At 41.9% G+C, this 21,976-nt stretch overlaps 1 protein-coding gene across 8 annotated transcripts; it reads right to left on the bottom strand.

Moving 5' to 3' along the window:
- Nucleotides 1–4,012: 4,012 nt before the first annotated feature.
- LOC125374058 lies at nucleotides 4,013–21,632 on the bottom strand. 8 transcript variants are annotated; one of them, XM_048384804.1, is made up of 2 exons: nucleotides 21,552–21,632; nucleotides 4,013–4,992 (listed from the first exon to the last, which is right to left on the bottom strand). In XM_048384804.1, exon 2 carries the CDS (start codon nucleotides 4,880–4,882, stop codon nucleotides 4,214–4,216), a length of 669 nt encoding a protein of 222 aa, XP_048240761.1. In that variant the 5' UTR covers nucleotides 4,883–4,992; nucleotides 21,552–21,632; the 3' UTR covers nucleotides 4,013–4,213. The 8 variants fall into 8 exon arrangements, with proteins under 8 accessions (XP_048240761.1, XP_048240764.1, XP_048240757.1 ...); XM_048384807.1 differs by having other exon boundaries at nucleotides 21,470–21,583; XM_048384800.1 differs by lacking the exon at nucleotides 21,552–21,632 and adding an exon at nucleotides 19,308–19,415.
- Nucleotides 21,633–21,976: the final 344 nt, after the last annotated feature.

Here is a 21,976-nt window from a genome sequence, read left to right as displayed (position 1 = left end):
ACTAATTGGGAGGGTGCGTTTCTACGTTTTGTCTATCAAAGTTCACAAACACGGTTCGACTGACATGATCGGGTAATGGAGTTTAAACTATTGGAGGGTGCACATTAGTTGATAACTACTGGAGGGTGAACATTAGTTGTTAACTATTGGAGGGTTTATCTGCAATACACCGACTACTGGAGGATTACAGCATAAATGCGCACGACCCAATTCACACGAACATTCATGTGACTTTGTTTTAACTAAGTCTCGGTCACAAATGTTACTCACCTTACAATGGGTAGCTATACAATCTACCCGACTTTACCCCCGCCTTACAATGGGTAGTTATGCAATCTTGCCGACTTAATCCTCGCCTTAAAATGGGAAGTTATACAATCTACCCGACTTTACCCTCGCCTTGCGATGGGAAGTTATACAATCTACCCGACTTTACCCTCGCCTTGCGATGGGAAGTTATAGAATCTACCCGACTTTATCCTCGCCTTACGATGGGAAGTTATACAATCTACCCGATGTTTGTTGATGTCGGCTCTTACGAAAACATTTGTATTTTGTATTTGTAGTTTGAACTTTAACCCCCGCAATGATGTTTTGATGTCTGCCTAAGACAAGTGATTTTGAAACTGTGACATGAAGCCAGAGCTTCTTTCTCCCACCATCTTTAGTAGGGAGACCGACCCGGGGTAGAAATGGTCTTCAGCAACCCAATTCTTTCGTAAGAGGCAGCTATGCTTGTCGTTAGAGGCGACTATGCATGTCGTAAGAGGCGACAATCATGCTTGTCGTAAGAGGCGACTATGCTTGTCGTAAGAGACGACTATGCTTCTCGTAAGAGGCGACAATCATGCTTCTCGTAAGAGGCGACAATCATGCTTCTCGTAAGAGACGACTATGCTTCTCGTAAGAGGCGACAATCATGCTTCTCGTAAGAGGCGACAATCATGCTTGTCGTAAGAGACGACTATGCTTCTCGTAAGAGGCGACAATCATGCTTCTCGTAAGAGGCGACTATCATGCTTCTCGTAAGATACGACTATCATGCTTCTCGTAAGAGGCGACTATCATGCTTCTCGTAAGAGACGACTATCATGCTTCTCGTAAGAGGCGACTATCATGCTTCTCGTAAGAGACGACTATCATGCTTCTCGTAAGATACGACTATCATGCTTCTCGTAAGAGGCGACTATCATGCTTCTCGTAAGAGGCGACTATCATGCTTCTCGTAAGATACGACTATCATGCTTCTCGTAAGAGGCGACTATCATGCTTCTCGTAAGAGGCGACTATCATGCTTCTCGTAAGAGGCGACTATCATGCTTCTCGTAAGAGGCGACTATCATGCTTCTCGTAAGAGGCGACTATCATGCTTCTCGTAAGAGGCGACTATCATGCTTCTCGTAAGAGGCGACTATCATGCTTGTCGTAAGAGGCGACTAACCCAATTGCGTACATCGATGCTCATGATGTCAATTACTGGATTGTCTCGTCCGGATTCGATTATTTACAGACCGCCGTCATATCGCTAGAATATTGCTGAGTGCAGCGTTAAACAACAAACAAACAAACAAACAAACAAACAAACAAATCCTTAGTTTGGGAGGTGTGGAAGCCCCGTGGATGAAGTTGGCTAGTAAAGCCGATGACCCGAGTGCGATTCTCAACAATTGTACAACGCGCAATTAAGATCATCGCGAGAGCAGTGTTTACAAATAGCGCTTGTGAGTGTGACTGGTGGGGTGCATGTGTCAAGTAGTCAGACACTTTATCCTCTTAGGCTGCGTTGTGATGGTGGAGGGAAGTTTTGTTTTGTTTGGTTTGTTGTTTAACGCCCCACTCAGCAATATTCCAGCTATATGACGGCGGTCTGTAAATAATCGCGTCTGGACCAGACAATCCAGTGATTGACATCATGTGCATCGATCTTTGCAATTGGGATACGATGACATGCATCAACCAAGTCAGCGGCTCTGACCACCCGATCACGTTAGTCGCCTCTTACGACAAGCATAGTCGCCTTTTACGCCAAGCATGGGTTGCTGAAGACCTCCTGATATTCACGGGTCTACTTCGTGAAGTAATTACCGCACGGGATTTTGTTGCGCGAACACGGCACTTTCGGTCCACATTATTTCTGGTTTATTACCTTTTCTAATCTTTGCGGCTAGTCAGTGGAAGAAGACGTAACTGTTGTTAGTTGTGCAGGTAATCAGGCTTCCTCCGTGACGGCACGACCTCATCTATTATTCATCACGCAATCCAGACTGGAGCCGACCACAGAACATCTAGGCCGTAACCTCAGCGTAACCTCAGCATAAACATGTATGTCTGTATATTACATGGATACAATGTGTGACGCCATGGCATTGCTGCAATATTGAGTGAGTGAGTATGGTTTTACGCCGCTTCTAGCAATATTCCATCAATATCACGGCGGGGGACACCAGAAATGGGCTTCACACATTTTACCCATGTTGGGAATCGAGCCTCGGTCTTCGTCGAGACGAGCGAAAGCTTTAACCAGTAGGCGACCCTACCGAGCTGCTGCAATATTGCTTAAAGTAGCGTAAAACAATACTCACTCACTATATAATTATTAGTGTCTTGGCCATTGGCATGTCGTCACGCTATTGTTGTTGAATCTCTCCATCACGTAACTCATATAAATCAACGATTCTTGCACCAAGAGGATCCTACGTGGTATATTTGTTTGTTTGTTTGTTGTTCAATGCCGTCAAGTAATCCTCTTAGGTTGCGTTGTGATGGCGGAGGGAGTCGTTTTGTTTTGTTTTGTTTGTTGTTTAACGCCGCACTCAGCAATGTTCCAGCTATATGTAATTAGGTCTGTAATTATTTGAATCTGGACCAGACAATCCAGTGATTGACATGTGCATCGATCTATGCAATTGGGATACGAGGACAGGAATCAACCAAGTCAGCGAGCCTGACCACCCGATCCAGTCAGTCGCCTCTTACGACAAGCATACTCGACTTTTACGGCAAGAATGGGTTGCTGAAGATCTATTCAACCCCGGATCTTCACGGGTATTAAACAACTTTCAACCCTTTATTTGAGTGAGTGAGTGAGTGATTAACGCTGCATCAGCACCCTTTATTGAAATGACAAGTTCAGAAGTCATGATATATCATCCATTCTTAAAAAATACACACGAAATACACAATAGTTACATTGGTATTACATCAATATTCAGGATTATGAAAGCATATAATGACATAGCATTGTAACATATTGCAGATAACTCTCGCGAAGATAACCGCTGTATTATGTACAAGCAAGTTGCAACACACATTTATCACCGGAAGTGCTCAGTTGTTCTGGGTATTTGTATACGATATAACAGCGGCATGGTTCCCTGGGTATGATGCGCTGGCGCCAGCGCAGCATACCGGGGGAACCAGGTTGCACAAACAGGAAAATTTCGTAATATTTTAAGAACAGTCATTTCCGGTCATGTGGAAGTCGAGCGTGTTGGCTCAGGGAACACAGACACAAAAGGTTAAATCAAAACGTATTATACGAATTTATCTCATTTATTTATGTTTTTCAATTTACCATAATTTGAAACCAAACGTAGATATTACGCATTTCATATTACCAGACGACAGTGTGCTTGTTTGCCGGCTCTGTGCACCACGTACATCTAAAGTTAATATAAATTATCCTTCGTTGCGTTGCTGAATTTGAATCCCACAGATTACAGAGATCGGGCAGATATCTACAAAATGCCTGTTACCATGACAGCGGGTATATATTTCCCAAGTGTAAACCGCTTTAGCGGGATGAGAGGCAAGTTATCACCACGTCACTGACCAATGAAATAATGTATTTACATGTAAAGTAAGTTAAATCAGTTTATCAAAACTGGAATTGTATTTAATGTTTTATGCAAGCACGGAATCCATTCTTGGTACAAATATAATTCTCTATCTCACTTCACAATGCTTCTTCAAACTGAAACGTCTAGTTGTGTTTATCTTTTAGACGTTTAGACGTCTCTGTAGAACGTGCAGCAAGAGCTGGTCTACGTTACACTCAAGCAGCCCAGAGAGTGCAAATGTAAGTTCGAACTATGATGAATATCTCCACCTTACGTTTACACTGTGGTGACACAATTTCAGCCCACGTGACACCCCCTTTAAACATGTATTCATCCCCGAGCCCTCTGTACCCACGCTATCATCTCCAAGTGGGTCAACCTTCTTGGCTATGGACTCCCATCCAAACAAGACATTTCTCCACAGAATTCAGTTTCGCCGTTTCCTCAATTGCAATGTCGTCTGCTTCCGAATCACTAGGCGTTTCCCCGTAGCTGACAATCTCTACCGTTTCCATGGCGACACAAACATTGCCTCCGCCGAGTGCACGACGTCGTTGAGTCCTGTCACCGGAACTCTCGTCCAGGAGGTCCCCGGAGAGTCTCGAAGCAGACGAACTTTCATATGCGTCGACAAAACTTATTTGCTTTTTAACTTTTCCGCGTTTCTTGTGATTGCTATTTTGGCTATCGGTTATGGTTCTGTTTAAGGCGCCATTTTTAATCCTTCCGTCCTTCCTGGAGAGTTCAAGCTCCGTCTTTGCTTGTTCCATCGCCATCTTGCCTTCTGGAGACAGGCCTTCCGAGACTCTGTTCTTAACGCGTTTGTCAGTCACCCGCTGTAATTCCCACATTTGTTCAAACGACAACTGACTAGTGTCCGGCTCTGCGGTGTTTTGACCCAGTTTCAACCTCACAGGTTTAACGTCAGCACTATCACCGCCATTTTGAACACGCCGATGCGTCTTCTGCCCAGTCGACATCGTCTCTTGTCCGACCTTGTTTAGTGGAGGTTTCTCATGGAAATCGTTGCTGCCATAACCCATTCTATCTACGTGCAACTGTCATGGCGTCATGGTGGCTTTGGTCAAGAGTACCACGTTCAGCTCCGAGTCTTGGGAATCCCCTCTATTGCCCATCACTCCATCAATAGGGTCTGAAATAATAAGTAGCATCATCCATCCATCAAGACGTACTTTGTGTGTGAGACAGAATGAGCAATGACGTATTGATATGGCATATTTTTACAACTTCCTGTCCGGGAGGAACATGATCCCAATATATATGCCATATATGGCTAGAACTAATGCTATGCGCCCGGCAGAAGTCCCAGTTGCAAACAGAGGCAAGTGAAACCCATGAAGAAGACAGCTGCATGCACCGTGCATGTCAACAGATACAGAAAGCATCTTCCATCAAACACGGGGAGCTATGACACAATCCCAACATGGGTTGGCTATTTGTTGCACACAATGCACGATTTTTAACACGGAAAGTTTGTACATTCCAGAATGAATAGATTTACTACAAAAAAAAAAGAAACAAAAAAAGGATGAGCAAACAATGTTAGTGAAGCTCCAACACTATTTGTAAGAACATCAGTCGAACGAAACGAACTTTTTTGTTGTTTGGGAGGGGCGGAGAGGGTGTGCGTGTTCAATGCGTGCGTACATATTGATATTAATCAATATCAATATTAATATTATTATTCTCTTAGTCATGCCAGGATACGCTGGAAGTGAGTTCGAATCCACGATTCATCTCAACTATTATAGTTGGTTTATCTGCACCGTACATGTGTTTGTGAATCTTCGCGACCTGCGAGGCCCTGTGATATCAAAGCTAAAATAATGTACCAAGAATGTACGTCCCGTTTATTGCCATGATCTTCGATTGTATTGGAGGCGGTGGAGACGCCTAGTGGTTAAAGTGTTCGCTCTTCACACCGAATGCACGGGTTATTGCTGGCGTAAAACAACACTCACTCACTCAAAAAACATACTTACGCATGCAAATTCAGATTTAATGTAGGATACACTGAACTGTAGTGTTTCGGAGTATAGGGCAGTCAACATCAGAAACACTCCGAACGCATGGGAGAAAGATCGGGTACATCGCCCTGCCAACCGTAATCAATGTCAACAAAGACACTGGATGGGACTTCAGCCATCAAGTGTCCAAATATTTCAGGCTACTGGACTTTGAGATTGCTTAGGGATCGCCAATGCTCTGTGATTGGTAAATGTATTACCAGGATTAGATAGAGCCGGCCAGCGGAGACGTTGAGTGAGTGAGTGAGTGAGTGAGTGAGTGAGTGAGTGAGTGAGTGAGTGAGTGAGTGAGTGAGTGAGTGAGTGAGTGAGTGAGTGAGTGAGTGAGTGAGTGAGTGAGTGAGTGAGTGAGTGAGTGAGTGAGTGAGTGAGTGAGTGAGTGAGTGAGTGAGTGAGTGAGTGAGTGAGTGAGTGAGTGAGTGAGTGAGTGAGTGAGTGAGTGAGTGAGTGAGTGAGTGAGTGAGTGAGTGAGTGAGTGAGTGAGTGAGTGAGTGAGTGAGTGAGTGAGTGAGTGAGTGAGTGAGTGAGTGAGTGAGTGAGTGAGTGAGTGAGTGAGTGAGTGAGTGAGTGAGTGAGTGAGTGAGTGAGTGAGTGAGTGAGTGAGTGAGTGAGTGAGTGAGTGAGTGAGTGAGTGAGTGAGTGAGTGAGTGAGTGAGTGAGTGAGTGAGTGAGTGAGTGAGTGAGTGAGTGAGTGAGTGAGTGAGTGAGTGAGTGAGTGAGTGAGTGAGTGAGTGAGTGAGTGAGTGAGTGAGTGAGTGAGTGAGTGAGTGAGTGAGTGAGTGAGTGAGTGAGTGAGTGAGTGAGTGAGTGAGTGAGTGAGTGAGTGAGTGAGTGAGTGAGTGAGTGAGTGAGTGTGATTTTACGACGCTTTTAGCAATATTTAAGCAATATCACGGCGGGGGACACCAGAAATGGGCTTCACACATTGTGCCCATTTAACCACGAGGCTACCCGACCGCCCCAGCACTGTTTCAATACACTGTACACGATTACTGGACGTGCACCGCGTGAACCCAGACTACTAAGAGTATATACATACTTAAAATGCACACAATAACACAAGGGAAAGTCCCCTGACAACCCATACTCAATTATTGTAATCTAGTTGAGAATGTGACACTACGTTTATTCCCGATAAAGTCCTGGATTTGTTGAAATCAATGCTTGTAGATCACTCGGCCGCCGACTGTTTGAACGACCGCTGTCAAGTGTTCAGGCTACGGTGGAATGTGTGTTTTGTTTTAAGACCGGGAAGTATTGTCAAGTGGCGGTAGGATACACAAGGATAAAGCCCATGCAGGTGTCACTAGATCACGTGTTAGGAAATTATTTCACAACAGCTTTCCGGAAGTTGCCGACTGGTATGATGTCTCCCGACTTCCTATATTGATGATGTTAATAACGACTGTCAATTCTTCTGGAAACCATGTTTGTCTACAAAACCTCCTCAACATAATCTTACTTCGACACAGCGTTTTCAAAATCATTTTTATTCTATCACAATGTGTTCAACATAACGTCGTACATCTTCCCGAATCAAGGGAGTTTACTGACTTTATAAGTCTAGTTTCCACTTGGAAACTGGATATTAAAAGTCAGTTAAAAACACCCTTGCTTTGTGAGGAAGAACGTCGTACAATGGTCAAACATTTCTCATGATTATGGAGAGGGATCGTTCTTCTCGTTGTACGCAATTCTTCTACATACCGTTTCCTTTTCATAATGCCTCTTTAAAAACCCTTTCCGTAAATAACTATTATTCTACAATTTTTCTTTTCTTCATAACGCTTCATAACAGAATGTATTTTATGTACATCACACAACACTTCATCTGCAAAATGCTCCTTTTTCAGAACGCTTCTTTATAAAACGGTCGCTGTATGGCTGAAATAACGCGGACGCGACGTTAAATTTTAACTCACTTTATGAAACGTTTCTTCCAAATAATGCTTCTATAATAATTCTGCGGTACAGTGGTGTTGTATTTCCTACGGGTATCATAGATATGTTTTGGACCATGATACAGTGTTTCGGCGACTGTTTTTCGTTCAGCCTAGTAACGTTTTGATAACGCCTGTACTATTCTGGACAAATCCAATTTTCAAGGGTATACTTTCTTTTGCCCGGCAGTTTACCACATCGAATACATAAACGAGTGTTTGCCACGTTGACAAGATAATACAGGGCCGCTTCATGACATAATGTATGATACAGTCAACACACCAAACCTGTCTGTTACTAACCGTTCGACCCGGGGTAGTGTAGGTCTTCAGCAACCTTTGCGTGCCGTAAAAGGCGACTATGCTTGTCGTAAGAAGCGACAAACGGGATCGGGTGGTCAGGCTCGCTGACTTGGTTGATGCATGTCATCGATCCTAATTGCGTAGATCAATGCTCATGATGTCAATCACTGGGTTGTCTGGTCCAGATTCGAATAATTACAGACTGCCGTCATATAGCTGGAATATTGCTGAGTGCGGCGTAAACAACAAACAAACAAGTACTGTCAATTCAACTAATAATAAAAGCTAATTATTGTATCAGTCATGTATCCTTACCTTAAGGGGCTGAAGCGGAGTTTACAATTTGTTCTGGAAACGAACGAGGAAGACAAAACGATCCGGTGTTGTTACGTAACTTAATTCTAAAAAATTATCTTCATCGGCACTGAGAAATCATACTGATATTGGCAAATTATGTTCAGCAAAATAAAACATTAACTTGGAATGATTATTGTTGTTGACAATAAAACCGCGAGTAGATTTAATGTTGCTTTGACACACACTACTATAAACGATGCTCGTTACTGAAGTACAATGGCATTCACTTTCTAGGATATTTTATTTACGATCGCGATGGAATTATACAAATGTCATGTTAATTCTCGGAGATTGTTCATATATACATCTCTCACGTTCACAGTCAGTTGAACAAAAGCGACAAACCCCTTTTCCAAGAAATCCATGTTGGCCACGGTGTCATTCCACTGTCGTGTAACCATTGACAACACCACATATGGAATCGAACACAACGAACTACCGCTGACCCACCAACCCACCCTGCGTTAGTCGATCTGCACGAGGGGCTTGTCAGGATGTAGAGTCAACAAGAATGTGGCGGATGATAATTCTCAACATACAATTCCTACCTGTGTCAAAGCCATGCCCGCGCTGTGATTTCCACATGCCATAGTGATATATACAGTCATATTCCCCCTACCTGAGTAGCAGTAGTCACGTGACACATTACGTCACTGAACAGCCCCGACAGTAACCACAATGTCATCGTTGTATTCCGTGCATGGAGTGGTTGAGATGTAATGAAAATAGCATCGGTCTTGAGATACCACGTCACACAATAAACTGACTCTCGGATCAGATTTATGTATCGAGGGACAATGCCTTGGGTTATTTACTCGGAGCAATAATGGCCTGTCGGTGCGAGCGAGACCCTGCCTCATTATTAGTGCTTCGTGTTGACTGAGGCGAGGGAATAAATATGTTGTTCACGTACCTGATGCCAAATAAAGCTTTAAATCAAGGAACATGATTATATTGAAAACCCGACAACAATAATCTAACCTCTTTGTCCCCACTTGAAAGCAACTTTGATGAAAACCTTGATGGCGTCTCTTGTGTAGGTACACTTCGTTATCGACTTTCTAAATTCAATTCTGAGCGCAATGGGGCTTGGTAAGTATATACAAGCAAAACAGATCAATTCTGATCATTACGCCTGTCGTTCGGGATCATTACCTTTTTTTAGATCCATACGCGACCGACCTTGATATCATTCTGAATACTCCCTCAGATCTGTATGGCCGTCACTTAGTGATATCACCGTGTCCATCGTCATAGAGGAATATAGTATATATCTCCCTGCCCAAACAACAATATGGTTATACATACACGTATAGACCATTACAGTCAATAGTAACACCTGTTCTATAAGAATTGTACCCGTGTGTAGCCTCACCGTGTATAACAGCGATTCTTGACAACGTTATACAGTTGGGTCCAGTAACGGGGAACATATCGATGTTCAACCGACTTTACATTGCAATACGCTCTCATTGAGATGTTTATGAATACGCATGCATGGCGGGGCAGATGTATTGAAACTCCTGGCTGGTGAAATAAAGGCCGTGCTTGGCAGAACGGACTGCACTCGTCTGTAACTGTACTGGTCGTCTGTAACTGTACTGGTCGTCTGTAACTGTACTGGTCGTCTGTACACTGTACTGGTCGTCTGTACACTGTACTGGTCGTCTGTACACTGTACTGGTCGTCTGTACACTGTACATGCCTTACTGTACGGGGCTACGCCCAACTATACTGACCTGTCACACTGACGGAGGTGAGCTACATTTCACAGAGCCATGATGCACTCTACTGATCCATGTAACACTCTACTGATCCATGTTACACTCTACTGATCCATGTTACACTCTACTGATCCATGTTACACTCTACTGATCCATGTTACACTCTACTGATCCATGTTACACTCTACTGATCCATGTTACACTCTACTGATCCATGTTACGCTCTACTGATCCATGTTACACTCTACTGATCCATGTTACACTCTACTGATCCATGTTACACTCTACTGATCCATGTTACACTCTACTGATCCATGTTACACTCTACTGATCCATGTTACGCTCTACTGATCCATGTTACACTCTACTGATCCATGTTACACTCTACTGATCCATGTTACACTCTACTGATCCATGTTACACTCTACTGATCCATGTTACGCTCTACTGATCCATGTTACACTCTACTGATCCATGTTACACTCTACTGATCCATGTTACACTCTACTGATCCATGTTACACTCTACTGATCCATGTTACACTCTACTGATCCATGTTACACTCTACTGATCCATGTTACGCTCTACTGATCCATGTTACACTCTACTGATCCATGTTACACTCTACTGATCCATGTTACACTCTACTGATCCATGTTACACTCTACTGATCCATGTTACGCTCTACTGATCCATGTTACACTCTACTGATCCATGTTACACTCTACTGATCCATGTAACACTCTGCTGATCCATGAAGCACTCCACAGAGCTGTTACACTCTACTGAGCTGTGGTACACTCTACTGATCCATGTTACACTCTACTGATCCATGTAACACTCTATTGAGCTATGGTACACTCTACTGATCCATGTAGCACTCCACAGAGCTGTTACACTCTACTGAGCTGTGGTACACTCTACTGATCCATGTTACAGTCTACTGATCCATGTTACACTCTACTGAGCTATGTTACACTCTACTGATCCATGTTACACTCTACTGATCCATGTTACACTCTACTGATCCATGTTACACTCTACTGATCCATGTAACACTCTATTGAGCTATGGTACACTCTACTGATCCATGTAGCACTCCACAGAGCTGTTACACTCTACTGAGCTGTGGTACACTCTACTGATCCATGTTACCGTCTACTGATCCATGTTACACTCTACTGATCCATGTTACACTCTATTGAGCTGTGGTACGCTCTACTGATCCATGTTACGCTCTACTGATCCATGTTACACTCTACTGATCCATGTTACACTCTATTGAGCTATGGTACACTCTACTGATCCATGTAGCACTCCACAGAGCTGTTACACTCTACTGAGCTGTGGTACACTCTACTGATCCATGTTACACTATACTGATCCATGTAACACTCTACTGATCCATGTTACACTCCACTGATCCATGTTACACTCTACTGATCCATGTTACGCTCTACTGATCAATGTTACACTCTACTGATCCATGTTACACTCAACTGAGCTATGTTACACTCTACTGATCCATGTTACACTCTACTGAGCTATGTTACACTCTACTGATCCATGTTACACTCTACTGATCCATGTTACACTCTACTGATCCATGTTACACTCTTCTGATCCATGTTACACTCTACTGAACTATGTTACACACTACTGATTCATGTTACACTCTACTGAACTATGTTACACTCTTCTGATCCATGTTACACTCTTCTGATCCATGTTACACTCTACTGATCCATGTTACAGTCTACTGAGCTGTGGTACACTCTACTGATCCATGTTACAGTCTACTGATCCATGTTACACTCTACTGATCCATGTTACACTCTTCTGATCCATGTTACACTCTACTGATCCATGTTACAGTCTACTGAGCTGTGGTACGCTCTACTGATCCATGTTACGCTCTACTGATCCATGTTACACTCTACTGAACTATGTTACACACTACTGATCCATGTTACACTCTACTGATCCATGTTACACTCTACTGATCCATGTTACACTCTACTGATCCATGTTACACTCTTCTGATCCATGTTACACTCTACTGAACTATGTTACACACTACTGATTCATGTTACACTCTACTGAACTATGTTACACACTACTGATCCATGTTACGCTCTACTGATCCATGTTACACTCTACTGATCCATGTTACACTCTACTGATCCATGTTACACTCTTCTGATCCATGTTACACTCTACTGATCCATGTTACACTCTTCTGATCCATGTTACACTCTACTGATCCATGTTACACTATACTGAACTATGTTACACACTACTGATCCATGTTACACTCTACTGATCCATGTTACACTCTTCTGATCCATGTTACACTCTACTGATCCATGTTACACTCTTCTGATCCATGTTACACTCTACTGATCCATATAACAGTCTACTGAGCTATGTTACACTCTTCTGATCCATGTTACACTCTACTGATCCATGTAACACTCTACTGAGCTGTGGTATGCTCTACTGACCCATGTTGCACTCTACTGAGCTATGTTACACTCTACTGAGATGTGGTACACTCTACTGAGCTATGTACCACTCTACTGAGCTATGTCAAACTCTACTGATCCATGTTACACTCTACTGATCCACGTTACACTCTACTGATCCATGTTACACTCAACTGAGCTATGTTACACTCTACTAATCCAAGTTACGCTCTACTGATCCATGTTACACTCTACTGATCCATGTGACACTCTACTGATCCATGTTACACTCTACTGATCAATGTTACGCTCTACTGATCCATGTTTCACTCTACTGAGCTGTGGTACACTCTACTAAGCTGTGTAACAACAATTCAACAGGAAGTCCCTGTATGTAAACAACAGACCAACAAGAAGCCATTGTATGTTAACAGACCAAAAAGAAGTCCCTGTATGTTAACAATAGACCCACAAGAAGCCATTGTATGTTAACAACAGATCAACAGGAAGTCCCTGTATGTTAACAATAGACTCACAAGAAGCCGTTGTATGTTAACAACAGATCAACAAGAAGTCCCTGTATGTTAACAACTGATCAACAGGAAGTCCCTGTATGTTAACAACAGACCAACATGGCCCCCTTGTATATTAACAACAGACCAACAAGAAGTCCATGTATATTAACAACAGACCAGCAAGAAGTCCTTGTATGTTATCAACAGACCAACAGGAAGTCTCTGTATGTTAACAACAGACCAACAAGAAGTCCTTGTATGTTATCAACAGACCAACAAGAAGTCATTGCATGTTAACAACAGACCAACAAGAAGTCCATGTATATTAACAACAGACCAACAAGAAGTCGTTGTATGTTAACAACAGACCAACAAGAAGTCCCTGTATATTAACAACAGACCAACAAGAAGTCCTTGTATGTTAACAACAGACCAACATGGACCCCTTGTATATTATCAACAGACCAACAAGAAGTCCATGTATATTAACAACAGACCAACAAGAAGTCCTTGTATGTTATCAACAGACCAACAGGAAGTCCCTGTATGTTAACAACAGACCAAAATGGACTTCTTGTATATTAACAACAGACCAACAAGAAGTCCTTGTATATTAACAACAGACCAACAAGAAGTCCTTGTATGTTATCAACAGACCAACAAGAAGTCCTTGTATGTTAACAACAGACCAACAAGAAGTCCCTGTATGTTAACAACAGACCAACAAGAAGTCCTTGTATGTTATCAATAGACCAACAGGAAGTCCTTGTATGTTATCAACAGACCAACAAGAAGGCACTGTATGTTATCAACAGTCCAACAGGAAGTCCCTGTATGTTAACAACAGACCAACATGGCCCCCTTGTATATTAACAACAGACCAACAAGAAGTCCTTGTATGTTATCAACATACCAACAGGAAGTCTCTGTATGTTAACAACAGACCAACAAGAAGTCGTTGTATGTTAACAACAGACCAACAAGAAGTCATTGCATGTTAACAACATACCAACAAGAAGTCGTTGTATGTTAACAACAGACCAACATGAAGTCCCTGTATATTAACAACAGGCCAACAAGAAGTCCTTGTATGTTATCAACAGACCAACAGGAAGTCCCTGTATGTTAACAACAGACCAAAATGGACCCCTTGTATATTAACAACAGACCAACAAGAAGTCCCTGTATATTAACAACAGACCAACAAGAAGTCCTTGTGTGTTATCAACAGACCAACAGGAAGTCCTTGTATGTTAACAACAGACCAACATGGACCCCTTGTACATTAACAACAGACCAACAAGAAGTCGTTGTATGTTATCAACAGACCAACAAGAAGTCCTTGTATGTTAACAACAGACCAACAAGAAGTCCCTGTATATTAACAACAGACCAACAAGAAGTCCTTGTATGTTATCAACAGACCAACAAGAAGTCCTTGTATGTTAACAACAGACCAACAAGAAGTCCCTGTATATTAACAACAGACCAACAAGAAGTCCTTGTATGTTATCAATAGACCAACAGGAAGTCCTTGTATGTTATCAACAGACCAACAAGAAGGCACTGTATGTTATCAACAGACCAACAGGAAGTCCCTGTATGTTAACAACAGACGAACATGGCCCCCTTGTATATTAACAACAGACCAACAAGAAGTCCTTGTATGTTATCAACAGACCAACAGGAAGTCTCTGTATGTTAACAACAGACCAACAAGAAGTCGTTGTATGTTATCAACAGACCAACAAGAAGTCATTGCATGTTAACAACATACCAACAAGAAGTCGTTGTATGTTAACAACAGACCAACATGAAGTCCCTGTATATTAACAACAGGCCAACAAGAAGTCCTTGTATGTTAACAACAGACCAACATGGACCCCTTGTATATTAACAACAGACCAACAAGAAGTCCATGTATATTAACAACAGACCATCAAGAAGTCATTGTATGTTATCAACAGACCAACAGGAAGTCCCTGTATGTTAACAACAGACCAACATGGACCCCTTGTATATTAACAACAGACCAACAAGAAGTCGTTGTATGTTATCAACAGACCAACAGGAAGTCCCTGTATATTAACTACAGACCATCAAGAAGTCCTTGTATGTTAACAACAGACCAACAAGAAGTCCCTGTATATTAACAACAGACCAACAAGAAGTCCTTGTATGTTATCAACAGACCAACAGGAAGTCCCTATATGTTAACAACAGACCAACATGGACCCCTTGTATATTAACAACAGACCAACAAGAAGTCGTTGTATGTTAACAACAGACCAACATGGACCCCTTGTATATTAACATCAGACCAACAAGAGGTCGTTGTATGTTATCAACAGACCAACAGGAAGTCCCTGTATGTTAACAACAGACCAACATGGACCCCATGTATATTAACAACAGAGCATCAAGAAGTCCTTGTATGTTAACAACAGACCAACAAGGAGTCCTTGTATATTAACAACATACCAACAAGAAGTCCTTGTATGTTATCAACAGACCAACAAGAAGTCGTTGTATGTTAACAACAGACTAACAAGAAGTCCCTGTATATTAACAACAGACCAACAAGAAGTCCTTGTATGTTATCAACAGACCAACAGGAAGTCCTTGTATGTTATCAACAGACCAACATGACCCCCTTGTATATTAACAACAGACCAACAAGAAGTCCTTGTATGTTAACAACAGACCAACATGGCCCCCTTGTATATTAACAACAGACCAACAAGAAGTCCTTGTATGTTAACAACAGACCAACAGGAAGTCCTTGTATGTTATCAACAGACCAACAGGAAGTCCTTGTATGTTATCAACAGACCAACATGGCCCCCTTGTATATTAACAACAGACCAACAAGAAGTCCTTGTATGTTAACAACAGACCAACATGGATTGTCTGCTCCAGTCTCGATCATATAGCTGAGTGCGGCGTAAAACAATAAACAAACATCATAACAGTATTTTTTATACACAATACGGAAGTGCAATGACTCCGACAAACGCCTACATATGACATCGAGTATCTCTACAAAACTCATTAATCTGAATTATTGCTATGAGCACAATTTCACAAAAGAATATTTATCGGGGATATGAAATATTACCATTTATTGATTTTAAAATATCCGTGAGTTATAGTTTATTTTATTGCAGTTAAAAAGAATAAACCCTAATCCCCATGCCATGCCTTCCTAAATTCGGATGCCAAGTGGACCTTACATCACAGACCTACCCAGCTAACCTGGCGGCCATGACTCCCACTATTCGGAAACAGTAATCTATAACGCGCATGCGTGGCTTACGTTATACAATGAAAATAATTGTTCAGAACACATAAAGCAGTATGAAAATAAAGTTCAACTTGAAGTCGGTTTATAGAACGAACAGTCCGTTGTTTATGGCTCGTGTTATGTTGTCCTCTTACAACATGAGCATTGACTGGTGGCCCCTGAATGGACAGTGTGCAATTATATAAGCGTGTTTGACGATATAAATACCTCATAACATTGTTTGCCTGTGTAGGGCAACTCGTGTGGGGGCTTTGTACGACAGCACTTTGACAAACTCCAAAGCACACGGCTCTCGTCAAACCAACGCAGACAGCGCATGTCGGCACATAAACCCCTCCTGTGCAGGTCTTTAGTCAATAGGAGTTATTTGTGCAGATCGTATTCACAGGAGGGGATATTGGTTGTGATTTCGATTATTGTTTTTTTCGGCTATCTGAGGATTGATATTCATTGGAAATATATTTTATTTATTTTTTTAATCAAGGTACTTGAAATGTTATCCTTGAATTTCTTGCATTGACAAACGAGTTTTATAGGTCCGGTTCGAATTATTTAACGACGTCGTTAACATAGTTTATCCGCTTGTGGCCCGAGTAATACAGACCCCCTCAATTTAACAACAAGCTACACATACCATTGCCTAAAAAGATGTACGCTATGCTTGAAAAGCGTATAATGTATTTGTGAAGATGCGTCTGTTACTGGGCCGACTCGACGGTGAGATTATCAGCAGTCTTTCTACTGAATCAGTCACGGAGCAAGTGTTATATGTTGATTTAGTCACGGATCACGTGTTACATGTTGATTTAATCATGGATCACGTGTTACATGTTGATTTAGTCACGGATCAAGTGTTACGTGTTGATTTAGTCACTGATCAAGTGTAACGTGATGATTTAGTCACGGGTCAAGTGTTACGTGTTGATTTAGTCATGGATCAAGTGTTACGTGTTGATTTAGTCACGGATCACGTGTTATATGTTGATTTAGTCACGGATCACGTGTTACATGTTGATTTAGTCACGGATCACGTGTTACGTGTTGATTTAGTCACTGATCAAGTGTTACGTTTTGATTTAGTCACGGATCACGTGTTACATGTTGATTTAGTCATGGATCAAGTGTTACGTGTTGATTTAGTCACGGATCACGTGTTACATGTTGATTTTGTCACGGATCACGTGTTACACATTGATTTAGTCACGGATCACTTGTTACACATTAGATATAACAGAAATAAATTGTGTTTGTTTAACAGACCAAACCGAAACCGGTTTCTTTGATCTATCAGCTGAAATTACATCATGACCGTAACCATGTTTGGTATCATTTACGAAAAGGGAAATCAGTGTGGTTACCAAGGAAGTTCATATTGCCTGTACGACCCCATACTGAAGAAGGGAAATTAACAACTCGAGTCTTCTTGGAAATCGCGTCAATGACGGCTTCAGACCGAGTAAACCGAGGCCAACCTTGTACGACAAATGTGTGACGTAAGGAGTTGGTTTCTCGCCACCTGTATCTTCACCACGTAGGTAATAAATCCAGTAACCCAAAATTTCGAGGCAAGTGGAGTGCCGATACCATTAGGTTAACGTTAGTTTTTAGGGCAGCATAATTTCCAAAGACCTGAGGTCTGCCATAACTCGACCTCCCGAGGCAAGGTCCAGTTCCCACCCTTGCCGAACTAGGTTTGTATTCCGGAGTTACATTTTGGTTTGACCAACGAGTCTATGCATAGTCCAATCAAAATCGCGTAACGAACTACATGGATTTCAACGTGAAGATTTCTGTCGACCGCAGGATTTGTAAAACATGTGTACCGCCAATTGGGCATCGCCAGGTAGTTTGCAAATCTTTTTATGTTTTTAATCAAGGTGCTCAAGTGATTTGATGCACTTCGCGGCGTAAAACTCGTTCCATCACAATATAGATCTTGAGTATCGATCAGATCGTTTTGACTGGGCGCCGCCATTTTGCTTGAAGCAAATGCAAGTGATATGAGAGATAGAATCTGATTGGTCAATAGGAGGGACATAGAAGGTACATAACTCGCTGGTGGCGGTACGATCGAGGCTGGAAAATACCAGCCTAGTTCGGAAAGGGTGGGAACTGGACTTTTGTAGTCATGTAACGCCCTTGTCTCGGGAAGATGGCCTTAACTGCCTAACGAAGTTGACGTAGTTTAGCCAACATGGAATATGTGGCAAATCCCGAAATAAACAACAAACAGCAGGATAAGTTTAGTGGCCGTATAAACATCCCACTACGGGGGTCGTGAAGGAAATGCGGGCTGCTGTCAAGTTAAGGTAAGTACAGTACACTACGGTTATAACGAACCCAAAGGGACCACTAATCTTAGTTCGTAATAACCGAAGTTCGTTATAAGCATATATACAGCATATGTGGAACAAATGGCCGGGGCTAAAAAATAAGTTCGTTATATTGGTCAGTTCGTTATAAGCGTGTTCGTTATAAACGTAGTTTACTGTAACTTCTAATAACTTACGGATCCAGGTAAACATGCCAACAGCCAATGCTTGCCATAAAAGGCGACTATGCTTGTCGCAAGAAGCGACTAACGGGATCGGTGGTCAGGCTCGCTGACTTGGTTAATGCAAGTCATCGTATCCCAATTGCGTGGATCGATGCTCATGATATCAATCACTGGATTGTCTGGTCCAGACTCGATTATTTACCGACCGCCGTCGTAAAGCTGTAATATTGCAGAATGCGCCGTTAAACAACAAGCAAACAAATAATTATTTACGGGCAATTTTATGATAAGTATTTCCAATTTGGATATACTGACCTGTAAAACCGTCTTAAACGCTAGTCGAGTTCCCAGTAAAGCGTCGCTCTGAGACTCAATTACAAGTGTCTTGGTGTTTGTCAGGTGCAACTCCCCGTCATTCCCCGGGGTAGATTAACTCAGACACTGCGGGAGTGAAGCTAGTTTATGGACCACAGAGTTACTCTCCTGCTGTTAACCCCAGTTTGATTAGTGTCTCAGAGGTATGGGATACGGATTAGACACGTCAACAAGCGTCTATGTGTTCCGGTGACGAGAACTTATCACAGTCTATTAATAGTTGAAAATAACATATTGGAGTTGTGGATCCTTGGATGAAGTAAACATCCGGAATAAACACAGAGGGAATGACGTTCATTCATTTTTAAACTACAGTAAAGTACGTTTATAACGAACACGCTTATAACGAACTGACGGATATAACGAACTGATTTGTGTGTCCCGACTATTTGCTATTGTTATACTGTATATATGCTTATAACGAACTACGGTTAAAACAAACTAAAGTTAGTGGTTCCTTTGAGTTCGTTATAACCGTAGTTTACTGTATTTCAAATTATGACGACCCACACATTGAGATATCACGTGTCTTCAAATATCACACACATCTTACCTGGAGATATCCCATGTCTTCAAATATCACACACATCTTACCTGGAGATATCCCATGTCTTCGAATATCACACACATCTTACCTGGAGATATCCCATGTCTTCACATATCACACACGTCTTACCTGGAGATATCCCATGTCTTCACATATCACACACGTCTTACCTGGATATATCCAATGTCTTCAAATACCACACATGTCTTTTTGGAGTTTTCCCTTGTCACACATCAAACACGTCTTATTAGAGATATCCCATGTCTTCACATATCACACACGTCTTACCTGGATATATCCCATGTCTTCACATATCACACACGTCTTACCTGGATATATCCCATGTCTTCACACATCAAACACGTCTTATTAGAGATATCCCATGTCTTCACATATCGCACATGACTTACCTGGATATGTCCCTTGTATTCACATATCACACATGACTTACCTGGATATATCCCATGTCTTCACATATCATACAAGTCTTTTTAGAGATATGCCTTGTCTTCACATGTCACACACGTCTTACCTGGAGATATCCCATGTCTTCACACATCCAACACGTCTTATTAGAGATATCCCATGTCTTCACATATCACACACGTCTTACCTGGATATATCCCTTGTGTTCACATATCACACATGACTTACCTGGATATACCCCATGTCTTCACATATCACACACGTCTTACCTGGATATATCCCATGTCTTCACATATCAAACACGTCTTATTAGAGATATCCCATGTCTTCACATATCACACACGTCTTACCTGGATATATCCCATGTCTTCACATATCACACACGTCTTACCTGGATATATCCCATGTCTTCACATATCAAACACGTCTTATTACAGATATCCCATGTCTTCACATATCACACACGTCTTACCTAGATATATCCCATGTCTTTACATATCACACACGTCCTACCTGGATATATCCCTTGTGTTCACATATCACACACGTCTTACCCTGGATATATCCCTTGTGTTCACATATCACACATGACTTACCTGGATATATCCCATGTCTTCACATATCACACACGTCTTACCTGGATATATCCCTTGTGTTCACATATCACACACGTCTTACCTGGATATATCCCTTGTGTTCACATATCACACATGACTTACCTGGATATATCCCATGTCTTCACATATCACACACGTCATACCTGGATATATCCCTTGTGTTCACATATCACACATGACTTACCTGGATATGTCCCTTGTGTTCACATGTCACACACGTCTTACCTGGAGATATCCCATGTCTTCACATATCACACACGTCTTTTTAGAGATATTCCTTGTCTTCACATGTCACACACGTCTTACCTGGAGATATCCCAAGTCTTCACATATCACACACGTCTTACCTGGGAGATATTCATTGTCTTCACATATCACACACGTCTTACCTGGAGATATCCCATGTCTTCACACATCAAACACGTCTTATTAGAGATATCCCATGTCTTCACATATCACACACGTCTTACCTGGGAGATATCCATTGTCTTCACACATCACACAAGTCTTACCTGGATATATCCCATGTCTTCACATATCACACACGTGTTACTGGGAGATATTCATTGTCTTCAGATACCATACATGTTTTACCTGGAGGTGTGTTATAATTGCCAATGTGTGGTAGGTAACCCGAGTCAACCGAGTTCCTTCATCGCTGGAATACCAGTGCACTGTAGATGCGTGCTGCTGTATGGGTGGTCGTGTTTTACGTGGTCACTCTGAGTTCCAGGTGTGTGGGAGGGGCGACACGTGGACATGACACATTACACATGGTGGACCTGAGGCAGGCTTTACTGACCACACACTTTGAGTACAGGAAAAAATGACATATTCATACCGACAATACCACAACCAAAATACTCGGGCTGTCTAAGACATGGAGCAGTGATATTATATATAAAGCTGCCACTTTTTAATAAACAACCGTTGATTACCTTGTGTGATTGTATTCAAATAATCTTCACCATTTCAACAATTCCCTCGTTTTTATTCTACGCTACGCTTTAATTCCCCAA

The sequence above is a fragment of the Haliotis rufescens genome, unplaced genomic scaffold (genome assembly GCF_023055435.1).
Source record: "Haliotis rufescens isolate VD_foot unplaced genomic scaffold, xgHalRufe1.0.p SCAF_50, whole genome shotgun sequence".
NCBI lineage: Eukaryota > Metazoa > Mollusca > Gastropoda > Lepetellida > Haliotidae > Haliotis > Haliotis rufescens.
Note: the sequence above shows the minus strand (reverse complement) of the source record. Positions and strands in the feature narration are given on the sequence as shown.